Raw genomic sequence first — 27,548 nt, 5'->3', positions numbered from 1 at the left:
TTTATCTCTTTCCGTACGTGCAATTGTAATGGGCTATGTTGCATAGGTACGGAGGTGCGAATGCGGGAGCGATACGATACGAGTACGGGGATATGGATTTTTAAAAATTATAGGGTGCGATTCGGCAATGATAGATCTAATTATCAAAATTTTATGATTTATAATGCTTATAAAATATATACTCCCTCCGTTTTTTATTAAGTGTCCCCAGCCGTCAAACTACATATACCAATAAAATAAGATATTTTACATTTGTAACCAGGGGCGGAGCCAGACTTTCGACTCAGGGGGGTCCAATTTTTTTTTTTTCAAAAAAATAATAATTAAATAAAAAAAATTAAAAAATAAATAATAATAATTAATATAATTATAATGTTATTTAAATTATATAGCAAGTTAAAAAAATAAACATAATTATTTTTTTAAAAAAAGTCCAATATAACAATTAGCAAGCATATTAATAACCAAGCACAAGTTATATTGTAAAGTCAATACCCAAAATCATCATTTGCAAGCTCTACAGAAACGGGGCAGAAAACTAGAAAAGTCTCAAATTATAGCATATATTTTCTTTAGAAAAGACATACCTTACCATTTAGCAACATTACCTTTGTTCTGTCACAATATACATAATACATCATACCGTAAATATTGTCTGTAAATGCATTTGAATTATTATTATAGCAGATGAGATAACCACCACATTAATCGTCTAGCATCACTAAACTAGTACGATAATTTATTGTTTTATTTTTTGGAAGGACACTGGAATAAATTTATGTGAATAACCGATTAATTAACCGATTAAATTATAATTAATATATATTTATTATATATACTCTCATCCCAATTCTCATCTCAAATATGAAACTATATCATTCTGAATTCGCATATTAAAAGAAGGAAACAATTCCATTCTAATTAAAAGAATAAGCCCACTCAGCAGCCCATTTAGCAACTCTCTCTCTCTTCCAAAATAACCACCGACCACTGCCTCCTTGGACTCTCTTCTCTCTCTCAAATTAATATTTTTTATTTTTTTTAAATATATTTGTAAAATTACTAAAATACCCCTGGGATTTTTGGAAATTCCAGGGGGGTCCAGTGACCCCACTGCCCCCCCCTGGCTCCGCCCCTGTTTGTAACCTTAGTAATTGTCATAATAAATGCATATATACAATTAATTATTACATTCATACAAGTATTAAATAAGAATAAAATAGAAAAAATGTCATAAATATACTCTCAAATTTTGAAATGAGACACTTATTGAGAAACCAAAAAATGAGCTAAATGGGACACTTATAAAAAACCGGAGGGAGTACAATTTAAATTTTTTTAAATTAATTATATGTAATTTACATTTTATTTTACCCAAAAGTTAAGCATTTTCAATTATATAAGTTAATTGAGCAACAATATAACGATTCAAATATTATTAGTCCAATATATAAGTCATAACTGAAAATAAAATTATCAAAATAACCTTGTGTAGGCCTTTTGTGCACGAGATACGTGAATTTCGCCTATGGAATTTGTAAATCCGGTTTATTTTTATAAATTGTTTTAAAAGATACGCCACGTGGCGAATCGGGTGCGAATCCGACGAGAATCCGAGAGAATCGGGTGCGAATCCGACGAGAATCCGGAGCTCCTGAAGCACTTCCCCCCTGCATTCTCGTTCTTTTTTTTTTGTTGCTTTCTGGCGTTCCCTTTTAGACGAGTACTCTTTTTCCTTGTTATGGGTTTTCCATAGCAAGGTTTTAACGAGGCTCGGCCCTTAATTTGCTTTTTTGTGCACTCAAGGATTTCTTTAGGATGTTTTTTCTTTTTTTTTGGTTCTTACTAAAATCGCATTTTAATATAGAGATAGGTTCATTTTCCACTACCCCGAATGCTTCCTCATTAAAAAATAAATAAAATAAAAATACATGGAACATATTTTAATTTATTAGTAAAGGCCCAAAAATAAATTAATTAGATCGTTCTAACCTATCCGAACACGGATGGCATTTATGTTTTATTCAACCTATGCTTAAAAAAACTAATACTATAGTCCAATTTTCAATTGAACTTTTAAATCGATCCATCTGGCCACATTTTAGATTAACTTTTTTTTTATCTAATCATAATATATGTAAGTCGATCAGAATATTAAATTGCATTCAGGGATACGGATCCTTACGAAGGAAAAGGGAATCATGTTTAAAGTTGCAAAATAATAAAGAAAGAAACCTTAAACCTTTTATGCAGTCAAAAATACTACTCCAGTGGAACTGTCAAACAAAATTATTTGACCAATATTATTTAATACTTATGTGGAAAATTACTCAAAATTTTGATTAGATGAAAATAATGCTGAAAGTGCTCACAACTCACAAGAATCTTGCCCACCCTTTAATGCTTATTGATTTGCTTATCATATGATGATTTGACACACAAAAAGACATGGATTTCTACTTAGTGGGATTTCAGTTCAAGATTAATTCCATTAGTTTAAGAATCAAGGTACTACATCTACGACCGAGTTTGAATATTTTATGGCAAACTTGTTAACAAATTCAATTTATTTGAAATTGAAATAATGAAATGTTACCAAAATAAAACAATTAATTGGATATAGGCCGTGTAAACACAAATTTTATTGTATTCAATAAATGAAATACAAAAATGTGTACAAATCCAAAATATGTGGATTGAGATGAATTTGTTGCGGGTTGCGATTCTCTATTTGATCCTCTGATTATCCTCTTCAAACTTCTTCAAATCCTTGGAGGGAAATATAATTTCTTGATCTCCTTGAACTTGAATGTTGACTTGAATTTGATTTGATAACGCCAATCCAGAGGGCTTCCACCTTATTTCTGAATCAAACGTTGACTTGGATGAATTTGATGAAGAACTCTTTGATCTTCTTTGAAGAACGCCTTGATCGTTGGAGATGACTTCGTCGTAGAGAATTACTCCTTCAATGCTTGAGCTCTCAAATGATTTCTGTCCCCCCTTGACTCCACAAATGACCCATATTTATAGGTGAAGAATGGAGTGGGCTGTGGGCTTTGGCCTGTCATATTGGGCTTTTAGGGCTGAGGTGGCGCGATTTGATTGGCTTCCTCAATATTTGTATTTATCTACATAAAATATTTAATATTTTATGTAGATTTTCCACATGTCAATTTCTGATTGGTCAATAAATCCACATAATCAAATATTAATTATATATTTATTTAATCTTGGAATAATATTTAATTTAATTCCAAAATATAAAATAAAATATATAATTTCATATTTAATCTATAATTTCCACATGGCAGGATTTAATAGGCTATAAATTTAATTGCCTACAAATTGCCCCATCGAGACTTGTTCATTGACATCTTGTCTTTGGAAATGTACGAGTCTCGAACTTATTTAATAGTTTAAACTCATATTAAGGAGTTCTTGAATTTGAATTTGTAAATAGTTTATACTCATATTTAGGAGTTCTTGAATTTGGGCTTCACTTTGTAAATAGTTTATACTCGTATTTAGGAGTTTTTGAATTTCTTCAAATTTATCTTGAATTTGAATTTGTAAATAGTTTATACTCATATTTAGATGAATTTGTTGCGGGTTGCGATTCTCTATTTGATCCTCTGATTATCCTCTTCAAACTTCTTCAAATCCTTGGAGGGAAATATAATTTCTTGATCTCCTTGAACTTGAATGTTGACTTGAATTTGATTTGATAACGCCAATCCAGAGGGCTTCCACCTTATTTCTGAATCAAACGTTGACTTGGATGAATTTGATGAAGAACTCTTTGATCTTCTTTGAAGAACGCCTTGATCGTTGGAGATGACTTCGTCGTAGAGAATTACTCCTTCAATGCTTGAGCTCTCAAATGATTTCTGTCCCCCCTTGACTCCACAAATGACCCATATTTATAGGTGAAGAATGGAGTGGGCTGTGGGCTTTGGCCTGTCATATTGGGCTTTTAGGGCTGAGGTGGCGCGATTTGATTGGCTTCCTCAATATTTGTATTTATCTACATAAAATATTTAATATTTTATGTAGATTTTCCACATGTCAATTTCTGATTGGTCAATAAATCCACATAATCAAATATTAATTATATATTTATTTAATCTTGGAATAATATTTAATTTAATTCCAAAATATAAAATAAAATATATAATTTCATATTTAATCTATAATTTCCACATGGCAGGATTTAATAGGCTATAAATTTAATTGCCTACAGGCCGAATTAACAAATTATGGACAGACGCAATATTCATAATTTGACTTTTGAAGTATGTAAATTTTCAAGTTAAGTAAAGCTATATAGGTTAATTAATGTGCATTTATTTTATTCTTTACTACTATTTTATCGTTATAATTTGGCATTGGCCCTATTCATACTAATGTGCTGCAGTTGATCATTCAATCATGAATTAATTATTTGTGACTATTGTAGATCTTTCATTCTAAATTATTCATTCACCTCTCCGAAACATAGTATTAAGAATAATCGCCTTAAACTATCATTAATTTATGGAAATTTTAGAATATTATATAGAGAAATTTATGCTGCATCGTACGTGAAGCTGCATGTCGGACCCATTTTGTACTTATCCTATGGCAACACATTCAGATTTTGTTTCTTTGTGTTGTAAATAGACAGGTAAAAAGTAATTTGGGATCTGATGATATTTTGCAGTTGGGTATTTCGCTAATTAATTATAAATTACTTCCTATATTATGTTATGATTTGACTGTTATTCTATAGCTGAATTGAAATTTTATTGAAATAAACTTAACAAAAACCCAAAAGAGCCGGGCCATCCCAAATTCAAATTTTAACGCATCAGAAATCTGTAAAAAAAAATTAAAATGACCACTCTAACCCAATTCAAAGCTCGACCTCAAAAAAGGATAAAGTGCAAGCAATCCATACACGAGCTAAAGAGGAAGACAACCACCGGCCACGAAGCCTTCCAAAACCCCTCAAGGAGGTAATAGACCGTTATTCTATAGTGGTGGCAACATAAGATCACAATGATTTATATATATATATATATATATGAGAGCATTCCAATGAGATATGTGGTGAGATTTTTGATTGATTTGTAAGTGCATGTTGATTTAATGTATCTTATGGTTGTATTTATCTGGAGAGGGAATTAAAATTTTAACCGAGACCTTATTCATCAGCACTGGCGGATCCAGTATAGGACATTGGGGGTACAGTTGTACCCCCAAAAAATAGTAGTAATGTTATATAGTCATATTTTATGATTAATAGTAATATTTTTTGTGTTTTGTACCCCTAAAAATTTAAAATTTTCCTTCAATTGTATGTTCCTTTTCGTTTTTTTCTTTTTTCTCATTACAAACACGGGCTGAGAACACATTATCAGTGAAAAAGACAGTGTTCGTGACCTGGATCTCACCTCTTTATAATTATATGCTCATTTATCGCACCCCAAATTTAAAATCCTGGATCCACCATTGTTCATCAGTCTCACGATCTCACGAAAAAATAATAATCTTACTGAAAGCTATCCTATATAATTGTGGTTGTGTTAAATATTATTGAGACTAAATGTATCTAGCTATAGTAATTAATGATGAGTTGGGTTTTCAAATATGTTATCGATGAGTTTTGAGTCGGTAAAGAATCATTTGGCTTTATCTAATTTTCGTGGCCTACTACTTCAACCAGACGTAGAGTCAAATTTTGTCTGGTCAGAATACAAAACAAGCATAAATTGTTATATAAATTAACATTAACATCAAAAGTGTAGGTAGACCACTCGATTGAGATGGAATTGTAATTAAAAGCTTTTTAGATCATGATATATGAAAACTCAAAGTGATTGGAATTTAGAGATGATGCATATCTCATGTTTATTTGGAATATTAAATTCATGCTACAAGTTAGATCGATCGATGCCCTTGAAAGTTAAAACATTGTGATTAATTCCATTATTATGACAAGATACAATAAATAGCAACAGAAAATCATGATGTGGTGGGGACGATATATATATTTCCATAGCAAATGCATGCATGAGTTTTTGTAATGCACGTCGAGTGTGTATCAATATATCCTACTGGACTCAAGTCGAAAACAAGATCAACTGTGTATTGATCTGTGTCTTGAGTTGAATCTTCTTCAATCCCAATGCTTGCTCTCGAACTTGAAATATATTGACTGAAATTTTGTGTCGTTTTATCCTTACAATCAGTCAAAGACTACTTTCAGTTTATGCGAGAGTGAGCCTTTTAAAAGAAACTTTAAATGTTTTAAAAGTCAAAATTAGCCTTCTGGTGTATTCCCCCTCACACCAATTTCGTAACCCTCAAGGACCCAACACTCTCAAAATAATTTTCTCTTCTAAATTCCATCTCTCTAAAATTTTCTCTTTAGTTAAATTTTATCTCTAAAATTTACATTTCAAAATTTCATCTCTATAATTTTTTTCTTGTTACAAATTTCTACCTCTTTAAAATTTTCACTCTGTAACGAATTTTCTTCCTCTAAAATTTGCTCTTTCTAACTTTATTTTACTCTTTAAAGTTTTCTCTATATAAAAATATTTGATTAAATAATACTCCATCCGTCCCACGAATCTTGACACGTATTTCTTTTTGGGTCGTCCCACGAATTTTGACACGTTTCTAAATATGGTAACAATTATTATCTTTTCTTTCTTACTTTATCACGTTCTCTCTCCTTCTTTATCATTTTATTACTTTCTCTCTCATACTTTATCACCTTTATATTTTATTACCTACACACTTAAAACATTAATCTACAACTCGTTAATTTCCGTGCCGAAACCAAACATGTCAAGATTCGTGGGACGAATGGAGTAAAATATATATGAATAATTTGATCAAATAATAAAATAATAGAAATATATAAAGATTCGTGGGGTATGGATGGAACGACCATTTATTCCTATTGATCAGAATGAGAATTCTGTATAGAAATGTGATTCTGAATCATTATGTTATCATAAGACAACATGAAATTCAATGAATCACCTTTTCATTCCTTCATTCGTCAGTGCCTCCTAAATCTAAAGGATTAAATATGGAAGGAACTTTTCTGTGCCTATCAAGGCTTTACATGGTGTGGTATCTAGCCTAGGAATTGAAAGGAACAAGTAGTATAGACAACAGGTATTACTGCATGCAGCTTATATACTATTATAGATGATTGTTTTTCATTAATAAAACTTTGATTTATATCATCACTAGAAAAAAAATCTTTATTTTGTGATGGACCTAACGAAGAAAACCTTACAACGGATCATTACTTACGACCCATTTTACGACGAAAAATGAAAATCAATCAAGACCTAAATGTACGATGGAATTTGAGATGGAAAATTCGCCATTACAAGTTAACGGAAACAGTCCGTCTCAACTCCTAATTTTAAATTTTAAAATTAACGACGATCGTAATCTGATGAAATTGAGGTTTATTAAAAAAGTAAAAAGAAAAAATAACATCCCTTGAAAGCACAGAAACCCAGATTAAGGGCACGAAACTCGAAAAGAGATCGTTAAGCAAAAGGAACCAATCCTAGGAAACACGTAAGACATCAAAAATTTGAATCTGGGCTCAAGCTTCAATTTTCGATATTCCTAATTCGAAAAGAGTTAGCATGCTTTCGGTAGTAGGAGTAAGGTGCTACAGCGAAAAGTAGCATGAAAGAGGAAACTCTATCTTTAGAAGGACGATCTTCATATCTTTGCATTAATTGTGGTTGTACTTGTATACTTTCCATGTGGCTTCCTTAAACTGGAGTTTCAGTCCGAGGAATGAAGAATAACCCAGAAGATTTCACTGATACTTGACTTTAGTATCAGTCCGCTAAACTCAACGTGACATGTATCAGTAATTACTTATTACTGATACTTCAGTACAATCGTCCTTTAGGAGTATACTTGACTGTTAAATATCAGTTAAGACTGATATTCTATCTTCAGTTCAAGGTCTTCAGTCCTTCGGTTTAGAATGGACTAAAACACTTGAGTCCAGTAAAGCCTTAGTCTACAAAGAAATATCTAAAGATTTTGGGATCATCAAAACTAGGGATAAATATTTCAATTATTTTCCAATAAAAATTTTCTGCCCTAATCCTCCCGAATCGTTAGATTAATCTCGTCAGCCCACGAGTTTCGAACTGAATTGACATCCCTAGATAAGGGTATTATTAATTGGGTAAATTTGAATAATTCTTTTTCCGTTTTAGTTTGTCTTTATTTGGTTATTAATTTTGACGAGTCTCATATTTTATTTAGAAAAGAATGGAAATAAAAAAAATTATAATTTATTTGAAATAATATCTATGATTTTCATATATTTTTTCACCAAATAGAATATAAGATAAAAAAAAATGAGAACCACTAAAATATGATAAAATTTTATCATTTTTCTTCTTTTTTTCTTCTTTTCTAATAATAAAATTACAATCAAAGATAACACATAACCTGAATATTATGATCTTATATGTAGTTTCTTCATATAAAATTAAGAACTATGATGGACAAAAATAAAATTAATACTTCGCCCATATCTTTATAAACAAACTAATCTACAGAATTTAACAATAAAAAGAAAAAAGAATACTAACATTTAATAAAATTTATCGTACGAATATGATCAATATGCATTCGACTTTATTGAAATTTAATTGATGTGGCTGTTGACTTTATGTTCAGTTCGCTGATTATTAAAAGTCAAGGAAATAAGAACTAGCTGCCCGCAGATCTGTTTTGTCAACTTTTTTAAGGCATGAAAATCCAAAGTTCACCTAATAAACTAGATCGAATTATAAAAGTCATTTGTGGATGCAAATCAGCCAAATGTTCGAAGTTTTTGGGGAAATGCTATCCAAGATCTATGTGGTCTACTTTACTATTGAATAAACAGAAATTTTCAATACATAGTTACGATGAATTCAAATTCGAGATTTTTAATATTAGTGCACAAAAAAATAGTGCATGTTTGTTATTTTAATTTTAATTTTTTAATCTACAGATACTTTAATCGTTCACAAAAGAAAATGCATTCTTGTTATTTTAGTTAGTCCATAAAAATTAGTCTTAATCCATTTATGAACAATACTCCACAATTTATTATCTTCAATATATCTACTTATTTATCATTTCTACCATATAATGAGCTCATTTCTCCACTCACAATACACTCAATCATTTTTATTAAAACTAGTGCCATTCTCTGCTAGAATTATTTTTTTGTGGACGGATGGAATATATTGAAAAGATAATTTTTAATTTAAGATCAAATTCAAATTAATTTCAAATTAAATTATTGGCAAATTTTGTAAATATTTACAACTTAAAGTCATATATATTATCACAATCTTGATTCTCTCTCTCTCTCTCTCTCTCTCTCTCTCTCTCTCTCTCTCTCTCTCTCTCACACACACACACACACACACACACACATATATATATATATATATATATATATATAAAGAGAGAAACGATCCAATGAGAATGACCAAATGTGACGAGAAATAAGAAATGAATCTGGAACGCTAGATATTCAAATTATATGGTTGATATTAATTTATTCAAATTTACCGTGTAAAAAGAAAATAATGAATAAGCCAGTATAAATCTACAAATAAGGGTAATGTATGAAAAGCCTTTTAAACTGAGTTTGAATCTCGAAGGGGCAAAAATTTCACCATATTAATTGAATCCACTATTCATGCTAGGGAAGAGATCAATAGAGAATGCTAAATATAGAGAGAAATAGAAAGATGGTTTGAATAAGTCAATGAATTTACTGAACACGCCAATAATTTTACTGAACGAAATAAATTTACTGAAGGCCGCCTGTGGTTCAAATTCTGAAGGTAGCATTATCTTACACTATATATATATATATATATATATATATATATATATATATATATATATATATATATATTCAAGAAAGAACTACTAAATAAAAGAAGAGCGGGGAACCATTTTCAGCCATTCGATCATCAAGATCTACGGTGGATGCATCATCTTGTTGGATGAATGCAGATCTTGGGTTCGAATCCTGAATGGAGCAATTGTTTTTTTAGTGCATTAATTTTAACAGCGAATGCATTATTTTTTACAGTGGATGCATTAGATTTGATGATTCTCACGTTCTCACAAATAATGTAGTTCTCTCTAGAACCACATCCTATATATATAAAACACCTCTTAAAATATAAAATAAAATCATTTTAAATCCTTAAATCATCAAGATCTACGGTAAGATCTGCGGTTGAGTAAGAGATAATTAATTAAAATTTGTTACTTGAAATATTGTGTTGTGGGAAAAGTGATAAGCGTTAAAGATAAGTTAATGCTTATTCCACATTAATTAATTTAGTATATAAGTAAAAACTGTGTGCACAAGTGATGCGTTGTAAAGCCCATATATACGCCGCCATCGCCCACCTAGCCCTGACATGTGCCCCATGCTCCCGGCCTTTGCGTCTGTAGACTTAGATCTTGGCAATTGATGTTTGGGCGAAACCCTAGACTCCATTGGATTAATTATTTTGGACCACCAATTTCTTTCGTCCTAGCAGCTGGTTGGGAAGACCCGTTGGTTTCTCATCAAGAGTGGTCCCACAACAGACAGAAACCTCCGTCATTATGGGACGAGTGAGAGTTACAGCTGAGTCTTGATCATGAGATGTCAGCTGTTACATGAGAAACCTCCTAACAGGTTTGAATTTCAAGCTCCCTATCATTAAGAGAATTGATTGTTTCATGCTTCCTCCATGAGTGAACTCACTACTAGAAATTTGGCTTGTAATGACACTTGAAAATGTCACCAGATATATGTTATGGTGGCACTTTATCTATAATGGCATTTGAGGCAAGTGTCATAGTAGAAAGTGTAATAATAGGTTGTATGTAACAATACAGCCCCTATTACTTCACGTAAAAATGTCATGAAAAATCATATGTAATGTCACTAGAAAGTGTCACAAAATGTCATTTAAGACTACATCAACAAACTACAGCTGAAAATTTGCATAATACCTCCAATAAATATTTATAATTACATTTTACCCTGCAAATGTCTATAATTTATATTTTTTTACCTACAAATATTTATAATTTATATTTTCCTCCCTCGAAATATTAAATTTTCTTCATTTAATTAAGAATTCATAATTGCATTTTCACTTCCAACATATTTTTAATCAATTATAATATAATGTTAATTAGTTTAGAGAACCAACAATTAAATGTAACACTTCAAACGCCTTAAAACATAAGAATACTTTCATATAAAAATTAACTTAATATTTCAATAAAATCAAAATACACTATTAAAATGAGAACTACTAAAAAAGTCTTAGATAACTACACAATTTATCTAGCACTTTTGATATTCCTTCGAGCTCTTTATCACGGGCTATCCCGTCAACATTAGAATACTTGGTTAATTCCATCTTCGCAACAGCTTCATTTGTTCCTGTTAAGATAACAGAAACACAATATATTCAAGATAAACAATACAACGTCCTTAAGATATTTGATATGGTAAGAGAAATATTAAGTTCTAACAAAATTGCACTATCTGCCTAAAAAGGAATTCGAAACCACGAGTAGTAAAAAACAATCCATTGATAGGTCATCTTGAAATTACTCACAACAACAATAATGCATACACAAGTAAGGTAATAAAGAACAAATGTATAAACAATCAAACATTATAGAAAAAATAGAAGTGACAGACACTTACACAAATGTAACATATCTGAAATTGATGAAGGCTGCAAATCTTTCTTGCACTCCACATACTAAAATACTCTACAATCTTACGTGTGTTCTCATCAACGCATAATCTGTGGCCACACAATCAACGACATAATCAAAACACTTCCATAATCTGGATGTATTTGAAATGATAATTAACTAAAGATTATATTCTCTACTAAACATAGCAGTTTGTGGTGCAGGGCTCCCTGTTCACCAAAGATTGCGATGGTGAAAAAGGCATCTTCTAATAGACATCTATGTTTGGGAAACTTCACAAACAACAATTCATGTACAAAGAAATCAAGAGTTCAATACTAATTCCGTAAAAACAATAAAATTAAGAAACTTAACTTGAATCAATCAACATAATCAAACAAGAAATTGGTAATAAAGAAACATGCCATGTTTTAATTAAGTTTCAGTTGAGAGATACCTTCTAAACTGAAGACTATTCTGTGAACAAGACTTCATAACCTGACATTTTGCATGTCCTACACAGAAAAATTTCCATCAAAACTTCTTTTATAATAATCAGCTGCATTTTCATCTAAACTATAAATTACTACCAATTTTCAAGAGGAGTGAGGAAGATTAATTACCTTTTATAGCTTTAAAACCATGACTGCATGCTCCTTACTGACACTTCCCTTTGTACACTGTAAATGGCTCTGGGAAACTGGCACAAGAAGAGTTATAAAAATACACTATAGAAAGGTTAAGTAATTTTAATTACTTAATAATGTGATTTAAGTCTTTCGACCAATATTTGTAGTGATTTAATCTTAACTGGATCTGAACTACCTAATTTACAAGCTAATAGATTTGAATTACCTGAGCGAACAAGAACATGTTGACGAAAATGCTAACAGATGAAACAATTGAAACTCAAGGACATGACCCGATGGATCTGTGTATACACTTAGAAACAACGACATAGCTTGGTAAATTTGAGTAAAATTTGGCTGGTAAGGTGCAAAATGATATGCGTTACTGCTGTGAAACTAATGAAACAACAGAAACCAAGCAACTACATTAATTTTAGTATGTATATGTAGTATTTAAATAAAGCATATAAAAGTGTTATGTGAGAAATGAAAATAAGCAAAGCCTTAAGATATGAATTATACTTAATATAGAATCGCAAAAAATTGAATGCATAACATTCGCCAGATAACTCTCAGGTTCTAATAGTAGTTTTGTTTCTAAGGATATGTTTAGTTTGGTATTGAAAAGGATATCAAAATTCTACACATGTCTTTCTCATAAAGATGATGAGCAACCCAAAGAGGAAAAACATAAAGTCCCAAGCTGCAGATAGAGCGAGTGAAAGAATCTTTACATATACTTACTTCTAAGCTTATTAGATCAATTTAAAATATAAAGATATGCATATTGCAATCAATAACTAGTTTCACTTTTTTCTACTACTCGATAACACCTATGGAACCTTCAGAATTTCAAAAATGAGAAATGATGAACGAAACTCCACTAAAATGTAGTGTAATTCATACAAAATGTGAACTCGAAACTACTCTTTTTGCAACTCAAATCAACAAAACAAACTAACTCTTCTTCCTGGAAAGAGACATGAAACCTTATACTGTGTACAAGAATCTCAATTTCCATTATAAATAGGCGCACATAAATAATCATGTCGTCTAACAACTACTGCGATCAATTAGTCAAAAAAGAATGAATAGAATTTTGTTAAACATTAATGATAGCAATTTACCTGAATTTTTTCTCAATGAAGAAGGGCCTGCTTCCTGTTCACTGCATCAAATCTGTTGGATCACTATAGAGATATCAAATTTGATCACTCTTCAATTGCCATTAAATTTAATTCCCAAATGCATAACAATAGGAAAAAGTACCAATTTATATCCAACTTTTTCATAATTATTTCAGAGCAGCGAACCTGCTGAAGCAATCAAATTCAGGATATACTTCTTCGTAAGAGCAATTAGATTTCCTCGAAGCAGAGAAGCTTTGGAATTAACCTCGTAAAACAGAGGCCAACAGTAACCGCGGCGGCGAGGCAGGCGGCGGCAGCGGGAAGCTGACAGACATTAAATGTATAATTAGAGAGAGAGAGAGTCCTCACGGCGGCGCGAATGAGGAGGTAGGGTGGTGGATGGCAGCGGCGAAGGAGGAGGTAGGGTGGCAGACGACAACGACAAAAGAGGAGGTAGGATGGTGGACGGTAGCGGCGAAGGAGGAGGTGAGGAGGCTAGGGCTTTTAATTTTGGGTGGGAAAATATTATGAGGAAGAAACCAACGATGTAGTATTAGAATTAGAATTATATGACATTTAATAAAAGTGTAAGAAAATGAGTCATATCCTGACATTTATTTCAAGATGTAGTATTAGAATTTGATATAAATATAGTAAAAGGCTAATGTATTGATTGGGTATTTATAATGACACCTTTTATAAAGTGTAATAAATTTAGTGTAGTAATAGCCTATTTTTCTAGTAGTGCTCCGCCTATAAATAGCCGCTCATGCATTCCATACACTATAGAAATCTGCATACAAGCAATTTCTCTGCATACATTGTCTGAGAGCTTTGTTGTCACTGAGTTCTAGTTCGCCACAGCTCATTGGTCTGCGGTGCTGCTACCTACGAGACAAAATTATTTTATCTTTGGGGACGACACGCCGATCCGAAAGAAAAATCTTGATTTATTTAATTTTTTTAAGTAAAAATAGGATTTAGTTATTTTATTATATTATCTATATTGTACTTATTTTTAATTTATTTTTTAATAAAAATAAAAAAGTTACCAAAAAATTGCAAAAAAATAACTACAATGTAGAGAATATGATAAAATAACTAAATCTTATTTTTATTTTAAAAAATAAGTTAAATAAATTAAATTATTTTTTATTTAGGTAAATTGTGGGTGGCCACAATGTGGCTGTTTAGCATTACTCTTTTTTTATAAATTAACCAATTTTTGTAAAAATGATAAATATACCCCTACCATAAGAATTGAATTCTTCAACCTGAAGTTCTTCTTCTTCATGAATTCCCGCCAGATTTTGAGATTCTGATATCTCTCTACTGATATCTCTCCACCTATGGATCTCTCTTGCGATCGGTATGGCGGTGGCCGGTTCTCTGCAGAGCTGTGCGGTGGCGATGTAGTGGCAATGATAAGAGGCGACGCCGGCAAAGAAAAAGTCGAGTTTCGACTGCAAGAGTGAGAGCCAGAGCAGCTCTGGCGGCAGCGGCAATGTGTGGCGGTGGAAGTTGAAGAGCTTCGCCGAATTGCGGTGGACGAAGAGGTTCAATTTGCATCACTGGCATCTCTATTGCGGATGCCATTTTTTATTTCAATTTTTTTTCTTCTCCTTGATGATTTTTTATTCGTGCAAACTTACTGTTTCATATTGACTTTTACAGCTATTTTGTTTCGTCGAACTCTTTAAGAGGGTGTTTGGCTGAGCTTATAAGCTCTTCAAAACAGATTATAAGTTGTTTTGTTTAGGAGCTTATAAGCTCCTCCAAAGTGTTTGGCAAAATAAGCTCTCAAACAGTTTATAAGTTCTAAAAATAAGCTCCAAGAACTTATAAGCTCCCCAAAAAATAAGTTCCTCTACCCCAACTTATTTTTTTATAATCTCATATGCAACAATCATTTTACAAATATTTTTCAACTATAATTTATTATTTTCATTATATATCATTCAAGTTCATTTTTCTTCGATTTTCTCTATCTAACAAAAAATTCTCTCTATCTAACAAAAAATTCTCTCTCTAGCTTATAAGCTCAATTATCCAAACACTTTGACAACTTATAAGCTCTTAAAAATTACATCTTATAAGCTACAAGAGCTTATAAATTCTTTAAAATAAGCTTAGCCAAACACCCTCTAACTGCTCTACCCCAATCGAAATCTCCATTGCATAAATCGCCATTGTATATTTATTTGAGTATAATGTTTTTTTCAAATTTTAGAAAGGTAAAACTACTGTAAAATTTGGTGATAATTGCCGCTGACGAGTTTTCAATTGGGAACGAGTTGATTATGTTTTTTTTTCTTTTTCTTGTTTTCTCTTCTTCCTAGATTTATACTCCCTCCGTCCCACCTCATTTGGCCTAAATCTTTTCGACAGGTTATTAAAAAGAGTAGAATTATAATGTAAAGTAGTACTCTTTTCGTCTCATTATTGTTGGCATGTTTTCCTTATTTGGGTGTCTCATTAATATTGACATGTTTCTACTTTTAGTAATAATTTTACATTACAAATAATATGGCTCCACACACCTTTACACTACAATCTTATTCTCCTAAATACTCGTGCCCAAAAGAAATAGGTTAACAATAATAGGACGGAGGGAGTATAAAGTATGTGGACTCATATTTATTGTAGTGAAAATTTATTACTCAAATACTCCCTCCGTCCACAATTTAAAGCCCTACTTGCTCTTAATTTTTTGTCCACAAATTAAAGCCTTATTCTATTTTTTGTACTCTTTTACTCTTCTTCTTTTCCTATATTTACTACCATTTGCCACTAATGGACCCACCTTAAAGCATCTTTATCATTTTTATATTCTATATTTACTACTCCCTCCGTCCCATTTATAATGACACACTTTCCTTTTTGGGCTGTCCCATTATTCATGGCACGTTTCCTTTTTGGAAAAAAATAAGGGGTGGATTAAGCATTAAAATACTCCATAATTACCCTTAAATAAATCATAACTCTATTCTCTCTCTCTCCTTCTCCCCTACTAGTCGCCGCCTGCCTCCCTTCTCTCTTCAAACACCATCGCCCGTCGCCTCCACCGCCACCACTGCCCTCGCGCCCCCCACCACTCGGTCGCACCCGCGTCGCCGAAGGAGGGTGGCGCCGCCGACAAGAAGAAGAGGCGCACCGTTCATCTTCTCCTTCCTCCAGCTCGCCGTTCATCTTCTCCTTCATCCCGCGTCGTCCTTCCACATTGTCCGCCGTCCATCTTCTCCTTCCTCCAGCGCGCCGCCCTCCTCTAGAGCTCCGATTTGTGGAGTTGTGGATTCAAGAGGAGGTCGTGGATTTGGGAATATAGGGCTCCGATTTGGGGATTTAATTTCGAAACTTGGTTGGAATTAATTTCGATCTGGTTTCTGAAAATTTTGTTTAGTTTCTGAAAAATTTGTTTGGTTTCTTCGATTTCTTCGATTTGGTTTCTGCAATTTCTTCAATTTTGGGAAGAATTTTTAATTTTTGTTTGGTTTCTGCCATGGAGAGAGGGAAGGGAAAGAGAGGACGGAGGGGGAGGGGGGGGGGACGGAGAGGAGCCGACGAGGCGGCACTCGTCGGTGCCGGCGCCGCCGTGTACCAGTGAGGCAAAGAGAGAGGGAGTGTGTGTGACTATGTGTGTTTTAATTAAAATAACACTACACATCTAATTCCCTTAATTCTACTCTTCTTAATCTCCGTGCCGAACAGTAAAATCCCATTATAAATGGGACGGAGGGAGTACACTTTATCACTAGTGGACCCACTCACAACACCTTTATCACCTTAGTCAACTATCTTTATCACTTTAGTAAACTACCCTTATATTTCATCCACATCACCTTTTTCGGCTTTCTTAGTCTCCGTGCCCACACCAAAGTGGGGCTTTAAATTGTGGACGGAGGGAGTAGGAAATAGGCCAAGTTGGGTGGGACGGTCTAAAAGGAAACTTGGCAAAGTGAAGTGGGACGGATGGAGTACCACTTATGCATTCAGTTGACATTCTTCCAGCATTTAAAAGTAAAAAAATAATGTGGAGATGAGTTTATATGATTAATATTCTAGAATTCACAATGAATTGTTTTGGCTGTGAATTCAAGTTTTAAAGCTACAATTCATAATTAGGAATATTATTGGTTGTGAATTCGAATTTTAAAATCATAATTCACAATTAAAAATAGTGTTGATTGTGAATTCAAGGTTTAAAGCTATAACTCATAAGATTGCATTTACTTTGATGGATAAATTTATCATTGGAAAATGAAGGATAATAAAAATTTATGCATATAAATATTTCATTTCTTTTTCAACATTTGACACAAAAGAGAAGTTCGCCATTTTTTCTTCCGTATTTTCACTTCACGGATGGATAATATTATCCACTAAAAAATGGAGAGATAATATTATCCATCTTTGAAGTGAAAATAAGGAAGGAAAAATAGTGAACTTCTCTTTTGTGTCAAATGTTGGAAAAGAAATGAGATATTTAAAAGCATAAATTTTTGTTATCCCCCTTTTGCAATGATAAATTTATCCATCAAAGTAAACACACCCTAAGTAGAAATAGTCTTAGTTGTAAATTCGAGCTCAAAAACTCGAATTAACAATTAAAAAATTAATGAATAATTTTGAAGTTTTTTCTTAGAGTTTTTTTTTTAAAAAAAATATGGGAATGGTAAGTTGGTAAATGTGGCTAATTTTTAAATTTTTTATTTTAATGAATATTTTTTATTTTTACTATTTTAATTTAAATATTTATAAATTAAGTCCTAGTAGAGCATATCAGGGTTAATAGTAAGCTTGAAATGAACCCAAGAAACTTCTTGAGCATTAACCTTTCAATAATTGTCATCAAATGGATAAACACTGAGTTTAATATTTGGTTTTGACTAACAAATACGAGAATCGACATAGCAATATTGCCGTCCAATCACTAATAATATTAATAATCAATGCACGCAAAAAGTGATGTTACTGTATCCAGGAAAAAAGGTGACGATTTTAATAAGCCACATATAAGCATCACGTTTGAACTTATGAAAGATACTGATGTCTAACTTTGTATTTTTGTTATAATAAAGTACAAAGATTTTGCTTGGCTTAGGACTTGGTCAATGCCATAGTCTTGAGCACAAAAACATGACAAATTAACTAATCAAATTTACCAAATAAATTATATGAGACAAATGGAATGCAGCTGTATATGGTAAGCAGCAACAAAAAGCTTGCTTCTTAAACTTTATCATGTAACAGTGTGATAGTCTTTCTCTTCGACAACGAAGGATTCCTACAAACAACCTTCTATTATTATTATTACTCCATCCGTGCTTGTAAAAAGTATCAATCTCTAAATGACACGGATTTTATTAAAATAGTACAATATATTATGAGTGGAGTAAGAGTCTCAATTTATTATGAGTGAAAAAGTTACTAAAAATAGACTAGATACATTTTATGAGGATGGACGAAAATGACAAATTGAATACATTTTATGAGGGCGGACTAAAAATAGACTGGAGTATTATTTATTTATTTTTAAGGTAAAAGGGATGGTGTTTTATTCCAAATAAAACATTACGATATCTCTAAAAATAAGGGCGAAAATTGGATTTTCAGAACATTACATCTTGAAAAATAACAGCTAGAAAAGCAAAATGTATAGAATAATAGCTAAAAAATCAAGATCATTACATCTTGAGAATTTAGGTGAGTATGATGAAAGAGTAAAGAAAAAATAAAAAGTGGTGAAGCCCACTTTTATTTTGTGAGAAAAATAGAACTAAAGTGGAGATGATTAAAAGGTAAAAAAATAGAAAAATGGTGGAACCCATTTTTTTATTTTAAAAAAAATGATACTCCCTCCTTCCCATTATAAGTGGTTCAAAACTTTTCGACACGAAAATTAAAAAGGTGTAAATTGATTAAATCTGGTAGGGCCTACATTTTTTTAAGGGTTAAATTTTTCTATTTATATAAACATGCCACTTATAGTGGGACGTCTAAAATGAAACATAAGCCACTTATAATGGGACGGAGGGAGTACTTGTTATGGAACAACTCAAAAAATAAAATAGGATAATTGTTATGGGAGAGAAGGAATAATTTCAAGAATTATACTCCTACCATTTTTCGGGTTTAATAAATCTCAAGTAATCTTGATCTACTTTCGGTCTAGATTTAGTTAAAGTGCATACCTCATCCGCTTTTTAAAGTGGATCCTTTCCTACCAAGTAGATGCACATTTTTAACTAGATGTCGCATCTACTAAAATTTAAAACATAAGGCAACTTCTCTCCAAGTACACTACAAGCAAACTAATGCAACTACAGTCGTAGCTTATGGTCTTTTCCATTGCAAAACAAATTTAAGAAACAAAGGTTTCAAATGATACAGAGGGCTCTAACTCACAATCTTGAAACTTATCATCCACAAATGAAGGACAACAAATGTGTAGAATTATCATAAAGTTGGCACATATCATTCATTCTCAAAGTGTGGAGCATATTGTAAGTCGAAAGCTAATGGAAACCAAACCATCAAAGAGGAACAGATCCATAAAATACTAATTCTGCAGGTCCCGTCATGTAGATGTGATTGTCGCTCTCCCTCCACTCGATGTCCAGTGGCCCTCCAGGCAAATCGACAGTGCATATCTGCGTGGAAGAAAGATGGTATGAGAAGGCAAGAGGTGCCGAGAGGAAGTAGAAGCAGAGCATCAGTGGTCAGAGGAGGGAGAAGATTTGAGGTTTGATGTTCAGATCTTATGTAATGTAACCTGGTGAATAAGAGTTTTAGACTTACCCTATCTGCACGACCCTCCAGAACTGCAGCAACAACGACTGCACAAGCTCCTGTTCCACAGGCTAGCGTTGCACCTGGAGCAGCAAGCACATTAAGTCAAATGTCAAACTTTGGAAAGGCTAGGGGTTTTGGATCGGAGACATAGCTGTAGATGCAAAAGCTCATAATGGGAAAAGTTAAGGAACGAAAAAGAAAAAAATGTATCTACTGATGCATGCAAAGAAAGAGAAATATGAACCTGCCCCACGTTCCCAGACACGCATTTTAAGGTGACTTGGAGAGAAGACTTGGACAAACTCTGCAATATGACAAAAGATGATCCATAATTTAGCAATGCAAGTGTTTTTCAGTCGCAAGTTCTAGTTCACACTTCAATTATTCTAACCAAGTTAAGAAAAAGAATTGCAAATCTCAACCAAAAGATATCATACGAGTCCAATGCGTTGAGATGATATCTTCTATGTCATACTAGAACTGCAAGTTTAAGATTGTCCTAAAGATTGGTGATTAATATCAGAGTTATAGCAAAAATATAATACACAGTGGAGATTCGCACATGCAACATTCATTTCCAGTTCACATATGAGATGGTTTACAAAGAGTTCTTATTGGCATTCTCATTCCTAGCTGTTTGGAGTGACATAGTATTCTCTAATCACATCCTAGTGTTATTGTAAGCTAGCATAAGTATAACAAAGATAGATCACGGAAATATATAAAGCTCTAGGAATAGCAGATTTAACTATGTAGTGCAAGTACAAATTGATTAATACCTGTGTTTGTTCGGGCAGGGAACATCACATGATGTTCAAATTTTGGACCGATTTCAGCTAAGTTTAGTTCATCTACTTGCAAATCCTGTGTCCACAATCCACAAAGGACAAAAAAATAACCAGTTTAACTCACTGATATTCCATAGAAGGAGAGAAGAGTCGTAGATAAAGCATACGTTGCATGATTCTGTACCAAAAGTGACACAGTGTGGATTTCCCATGCTAACACAAGTAACATTCCAGATCAACCCATCTACATCCAACTTTGCCTTAACAGCAGCCTGATCTTTGTTTGCAGTTAACTTTGTAGGAACATCCGAAGCATTCAGAATTGGCTGACCCATATCAACTCTAACCTGAAAATGAGACCAAATGTTGAACAATATCAACTCTGACCTGAAATGCAACCAAGTGCTGAACAATCTTGCATAAGAAAACGACACAGAGAAGATGGATACATAGACCATTGATGGGTAAAAATGGAATATAAACAATAGACGGGATGAGACACTTGCCAAATTGATGCATTTATGGATAACTACCCACAAAGACTATATTAACAAGACTCTGGAAGTACCTTTCCATCTTCCTGTATCTCAGGTACAATGAGACCGGCACCAGTATGCACATTGAAGCTACAATACAAATTAAAAGATGAGTAGCCCCTAAAGGTTTTGCCTGCAAAGCCAACAAAGTAAGGATACTAGAGACTGAATAATTAATATACCTTTGATTCCCGTGAAGATTTTCAAGCTCAGCTATGAATCTGGCAAAGCATCGGACTCCATTACCACACATCTGTGACAGCAAAATCAGAAATCAACCTCAGACATGCAAGAACCAATCTATTGAAACAAGTCCAATCATGATTTCACAATTGACAATCTGTCATCATAGTAAACACGTGAAAAATATGAAAGGAAAAAAACAGAAATTATACCTTTTTTTTGCATGTCTTATTAATTATTATCATTAGAAGACTTATGGAATTGGAAATTAGAAGATTGTTGTGCGAGGTTAGCTTTCTGATACGCATAATTGGAAGGGAAGCACTCTAGTATCATATATCCTTTTATTCCACTGGTAAGCGAGCACAAAAGGCAACTCTTCCCTTAGTCTCTTCCATCTTCGAGTCCATAACATATTGTTCAAAACTTGAGGGTTCTTTTATCATTAAATAGTTTTGAGCAGTAACTAATCTGGAATAACTAATTGTTTTTTTTTTCCTGAACATGCATAAAAATGAAAACCATATCTTTGCATCACTAAGATGAAAGTCTCCAGACCATTAGAACAATGCAACTTCAACGGTTAGTCACTCACAAAAATATATGATGTCTTTACCAAATGACAAAACTAAAGCAGCACAACCAGAACTATACAGTATACACGTAAACACAAATTACCTCAGGCTCACTGCCATCAGAATTAAAGATCCTCATAGTATAATCTGCGCCATTAATGCCTGGCAACGCAAATATCACTCCATCAGCGCCAATGCCAAAGTTTCTATCACACAATTTCACAGCTTGCTCGGGTGTGATTTTGGGTTCCTCGGAATCTCGGTTATCAACCTAATCAAGTCAACTTAACCACAAAAATAAGCATCAATGCAAACAAATTACTCACATTATCAGTTCTGTTAGCGTGAACATATGTGTAGCAGGCACGGGGCAATTTTTTTCAAATAGAAACTGTGTTTATAAATACATATATTACATTTGGTGTGGCATGGATAAAATCAAACAAATGTTGAGAAGGAACCATCATTCCATTGAATAAGTTCTAAGATGTTAGCTGATATCGAAACGTTTATAAACGTAAAAGACTGTGGCGGCATCTAGGATTGCCAGTTCCAAATAGTATATTTTAAGCAGAAATTCGTACCAAAATACAACAAAAAATTGTGCGTCGAGCACGAAAAAATTAGCATAATTGCAATTTGGAAGGTGGAAAAATACCAATATGAAGTCATTGCCGAGTCCGTGGTACTTGACGAAATAAAGAATTCCGCTCTCCTTGTGGTCGAGAAACGACGTCGCGGAGGCCTTCTCCGGAGCCTGAATACTCATGGAAGAGAAGACAAGGAGATTAGATTTGCGGACAGCTGAGATGGAGAGGGACGGGAGATAATTGCGCAGCTGAATTGGTGGAGAGGAGAGCCAAAGAGATGAAGATGCTGATGAAAGAGAGCGGTGTTTGGCGGCGGTCAGCGGCGGCGTTATGGCGGCGGCAATCGCCATTGTCGTCGGCGGATATCGAGGAAGTAGTATTTTGACGACTATGGGAGTAGAAAGAGAGAGTTTCAAAATGATTTAATTGGACTTACTAAAAATATACATTGGGCCGTAAATCAACCCATTAATTAACTGAACAGCCATATTATTTTTGCGAAATTTTAATATCGTGTCCCCATCAGTCGAGTCGGCCCAGCCCGGCCCACCAAATTTTGAAATTTGACTCGAAATTTGATCGGACCACAAATTAACAAGCCCAGCTATAGGACGGTCGGACCAAATTTGTCCAGTAATTTTTTTTTCTTACATTCTACTCCATCCGTCCACCAAAAATAGTCCTAAAGGTGGACATCACGAGTTTTAATAAAAATAATTATTGTATTGTGAATGAAGAAATTATCTCACTTAAAAAGTAATGTTTATAATGATAATTAATTGTATTGTGAGTGGAGAGTAGTGTCCACATGATAGATAGTTTCCTAAAATAGAAATGAGCTAATTTTGTTAGACATCTCAAAATGATAAAAATGGACTATTTTTTGGTTGAGGAAGGGAATATTGTTTTGCTATCTATCCATTACTATAATACCTAATTAAATACTAAAATGTAATTAGATAGATGAAGTTCGTATAAAATAGATGAAGACAAACCAAAAAGATTTGAAATTGGTTCTTTTTTATAATTTAACAGTATTAAATAAAGAAATTTAAAGGCCGCACCACAGGGAACTCGAACCCAAGACCTTTGGTGCTGGGTCCCGGAGGGTCACTGGACTGGTGTATGAGGGGGTGAGGAAAAATACACCAGTGGGCTATTTTTCGAAAATCTTTTGTAAAATTGAAGTGAGTATCGACTGATACTGAAAGGTGTAGACTGAAATCAACAGTCAAAGAGTTTTCAGTTTAAAAAGAGGTTTAGACTGATATTGAATCAATTTCAGTATTTTGATTTCAGTTAGGTACAAGACTTTAATTGATAATCCACGTAAAGTTTCAGTCTAAATTTTGAAATTAGATGAGTGTTATAAATCTTACTGACTATCCAAGGATTTGTCAGTTAGACTGATAACACTAGCAGCGGAAATAAAACTTAGGAAATAGCCTTAGATTAACACTTTGTCAGTTTTTATGTTTCTCTTTTCAGTTTATCAGTTTCAGTTAAATGAAGAGTATGTGCACAAGTAAGGAATAATAAATACTGAAAGCGATAAATAACACGAGGTTTTTACGTGGTTTGGAAACAAGTTCCTACATCCACGGTCAGTTGATCACACTGGCAATCACTTTGGGCTTGTGTTTACGGGTGCAGAACAAGCCTCAAACTGAAACTAGGTTTCAGTGTCAATACACTGGATTGGACTTCTCGTCTCCTTCTCAGCTCGCAGTTGCAATGACTATACTCGCTTTGCTTGCGGGGGCTAAGAACTCTTGAGTTCAAACAACAATCTAAAACTCACACTCTCTCAAACTCTCTTTTCGCTCTTTTGAAAAGGGGTTCAAAATACCAACTGGATTACAAAGAACATGCTCTCTGCAATCAAGAACTTAGGCTAGGGATTTACAATGAAATTACCTAAGGGTGTAAGAGAATTTGGGTAATCAGTTTACTGATTTGGACTTTGGATATTCTCTTCTTTGATTCAAACTTTGGATAACAGTGAATCAGCTTGAGTGTTTGAATCGGTAAAGATTGAAGATGATCCTCGAGCTCTATTTATAAGAAAGTCTTGAATAGATCCGTTGGCAGGATGGTCTTCAAGAATTCGGCCGTTGTGAGATAGATTTGAATTTTCGGCTTAGGCTTCAATCTTCGAGGCTCCTGATTTGTTGAAGAATGACGTAGTTGTAGGAGCATGGTGCTTCTAAAAATTTAGCACGAAAAAGGAAAGCTCTACATAGGATAGGACGATCTTCATATCTTTGCATTTAATGATGTTGTACTTGATGTGTACACGGCTTCTTTTAAACTTATACTTCAGTCCAATGAAAAGTGTTCACTGATACTTGACTTGAGTATCAGTCCGTTATTTCCACGTGGCCAGCATTAGTAATTCAGTCATAACTGAATCTTCAGTGAAGTCACGTCCATTAAATACTTCAGTATTTATCTTTAGCCTTTTCAGTTGAGATCTTCAGTCAAGCGGTCTTCAGTCCTTCGATCTTCAGTCTGCCGGTCTTCAGTCCTCAAAACTTTAGTCTAGCTAGTTAACTGAACTCTAACACTTAAGTTCAAAAAGATCAAGTCTACTGAAAAGAAAACCTAAGGGTTTTGGTATCATCAAAACTAGGATAAGGATATTTCATTAAATTTCCAACATTTGGCCTTAGACATTAACCTCTTACCACTTGGCCAACGCATGCACACTAAATTCGAAATTGGTTAAACACAAATAAAAATAAAAATGAGAGGATTGTTACAATTAATAGCAACTAGTATTCACTTTTTATTCAGGCCTGTATACAAATCGAGTCGAATACCTCTAGGCTCAAGCTAGGTTCGTAAAAATTTGGCTAGGCTCGAATAAGGCTCGAGCTCGAATTCGAGCTTTAAAATGAGCTGGAGCTTGGCTCGATTATATAATATTAAGCTTGAGTTTGGTTCGAATTTGGTTCGTTAATTATTCGTTTATCTCGAACTCGAGCTCATCTCGAATTTGGCTCGATTTCAAATTCAAGCTCTGATTTCATTCTCGGAGCAGAGACACACACACATAGCATAATTTTTGAATCAAACACAAATAAGATTGGGGACTGACGTGATGCGGTGTTGTGTGAGTCGAGGTCGAGGGTGAATGAAGGAGGCAGGCCATCGATCTCTTCGTTGCTACTATTCCGCGGAGGTAGGGGCTGACGCGCGCGGCCGAGGTGGAGCTATTGTGAGCATCGACGGAGGCTCCTCCAAATTGACCGCTTAGCCGAGAGAGAGGAAGGTGGCGGTGTTGTTGTTGTCACAACGGCGGCGCTGTTTTTGTTGTTGCCGAGAGAGAGGGGGCGGCGGCTCCTTTGGTTATGACGAGATTTTGAAACTTAGGGTTGGTAGTGGTCAGCTGGAATTGGAAAGTCTGGAATGCTTAGTACTGCTTAGATAATTAGATTACTGTTAGATTTTGAAATATTTTTGTCTATTTTTGGGGGCTGGTCGGTTGAAAATAAATAAGTACTCCCTCTGTTCCACTATAAGTGGCTCAAAACTTTTCGACACGGGAATTAAGGAGAAAGTGTAAATGGGTTGAAAGTGATAGGGCCTACACCTTTTTTAAGGGTTAAAATTTTCCATTTATGAAAACATGCCACTTATAGTGGGACATCCCAAAATGAAATACAGGCCACTTTTAGTGGGATGGAGGGAGTAGTAAATTACTTTAGTTAAATTTTCACTTCATTTACTTACTATATTAAATGACGATTTTATATAAAAAAAGGAAAGAAAAAACCTAAAAAAAACCCTTGAAAGCACAGAAGGAGCAGACTAAGGGCCGAACCTCATTAAAACATTTTCACTGAAAACCCAGAGGGAAAAACCGTGAAAAGGAAAAAGAGTACTCGTCTAAACACAAAACGAAAGTAGGGAAGAGCGGAAGGGAAAGTTTCCGGAACTCCGGCGTAACCATCGTCCCCAAACTAGCCCGACTCTCACCCCACGAAAAAAACTAAACGGGCGGTTAGAACCAAACATCCACACATCAGCCCCAACTACCGTTTCTTACGCAGATGGCTATGCGAATCCATGTCCCATTTACTTACTATATAGTAAGTACTAAAAATATGAATAAAAAATATAAAATAAATACACTATTTATTAATTAGTTAATAAACTAATTAAGTTATATGTATCTTATATAATAAATTTCAAACTATAATAAAGTATTATGAGTTATATAATAAGTATCTATATAAATATTTATCTTATCTAATAAATTTCAAACTTCAATAAAGTACTAAACATGTCTAATTATATTTATCTTGTATAACAAAATTTCAAACTATAAATTCTATTATTAGTTATATAAGTTAAGTACTATAAGTTATATAATAAATATTATACTAAAGACATCTATATAAAATATTTATCTTACATAATAAATTTCAAACTATAATAAAGTACTAAACAAGTCTAATTATAATTATCCTGTATAACAAATTTCAAACTATAAATTCTATGATTAGTTATATAAGTTAAGTATTATACTAAAGATATCTATATAAAATATTTATCTT

The 27,548-nt window shown here is 33.4% G+C and overlaps 1 protein-coding gene and 1 long non-coding RNA gene across 6 annotated transcripts; both read right to left on the bottom strand.

Annotated features, from left to right (window-relative positions):
• Window positions 1-11,291: 11,291 nt before the first annotated feature.
• On the bottom strand, window positions 11,292-14,059 carry LOC131016743 (uncharacterized). Of its 4 annotated transcripts, none has more exons than XR_009099205.1 (6): window positions 13,662-14,059; window positions 13,520-13,582; window positions 12,387-12,463; window positions 12,221-12,278; window positions 11,771-11,873; window positions 11,292-11,500 (listed from the first exon to the last, which is right to left on the bottom strand). It is a non-coding gene; the product is annotated as an uncharacterized LOC131016743 (long non-coding RNA). The 4 variants fall into 4 exon arrangements; XR_009099207.1 differs by having other exon boundaries at window positions 13,520-13,571; XR_009099206.1 differs by having other exon boundaries at window positions 13,706-14,059.
• Window positions 14,060-19,834: 5,775 nt separating this feature from the next.
• On the bottom strand, window positions 19,835-23,476 carry LOC131016742 (diaminopimelate epimerase, chloroplastic-like). 2 transcript variants are annotated; one of them, XM_057945455.1, is made up of 9 exons: window positions 23,055-23,476; window positions 22,500-22,667; window positions 21,821-21,891; window positions 21,671-21,728; window positions 21,270-21,449; window positions 21,094-21,178; window positions 20,559-20,618; window positions 20,321-20,394; window positions 19,835-20,172 (listed from the first exon to the last, which is right to left on the bottom strand). In XM_057945455.1, exons 1-9 carry the CDS (start codon window positions 23,334-23,336, stop codon window positions 20,056-20,058), a joined length of 1,095 nt encoding a protein of 364 aa, XP_057801438.1. In that variant the 5' UTR covers window positions 23,337-23,476; the 3' UTR covers window positions 19,835-20,055. The 2 variants fall into 2 exon arrangements, with proteins under 2 accessions (XP_057801438.1, XP_057801437.1); XM_057945454.1 differs by having other exon boundaries at window positions 19,835-20,394.
• Window positions 23,477-27,548: the final 4,072 nt, after the last annotated feature.

Source organism: Salvia miltiorrhiza, chromosome 3 (genome assembly GCF_028751815.1).
Source record: "Salvia miltiorrhiza cultivar Shanhuang (shh) chromosome 3, IMPLAD_Smil_shh, whole genome shotgun sequence".
NCBI classification, from domain to species: domain Eukaryota; kingdom Viridiplantae; phylum Streptophyta; class Magnoliopsida; order Lamiales; family Lamiaceae; genus Salvia; species Salvia miltiorrhiza.
This window is presented reverse-complemented; position numbering and strand designations above follow the sequence as displayed.

Excerpts from the sequence above, each read along its gene's own strand:
- LOC131016742 (XM_057945454.1), bottom strand. The coding sequence starts at position 23,336 with ATGGCGATTGCCGCCGCCATAACGCCGCCGCTGACCGCCGCCAAACAC. Across the intron at positions 22,668-23,054 it reads TCGGCAATGACTTCATATTG|GTTGATAACCGAGATTCCGA; the intron begins GTATTTTTCCAC and ends TGACTTGATTAG. Across the intron at positions 20,395-20,558 it reads TGTCTGGGAACGTGGGGCAG|GTGCAACGCTAGCCTGTGGA; the intron begins GTTCATATTTCT and ends TTGCTGCTCCAG.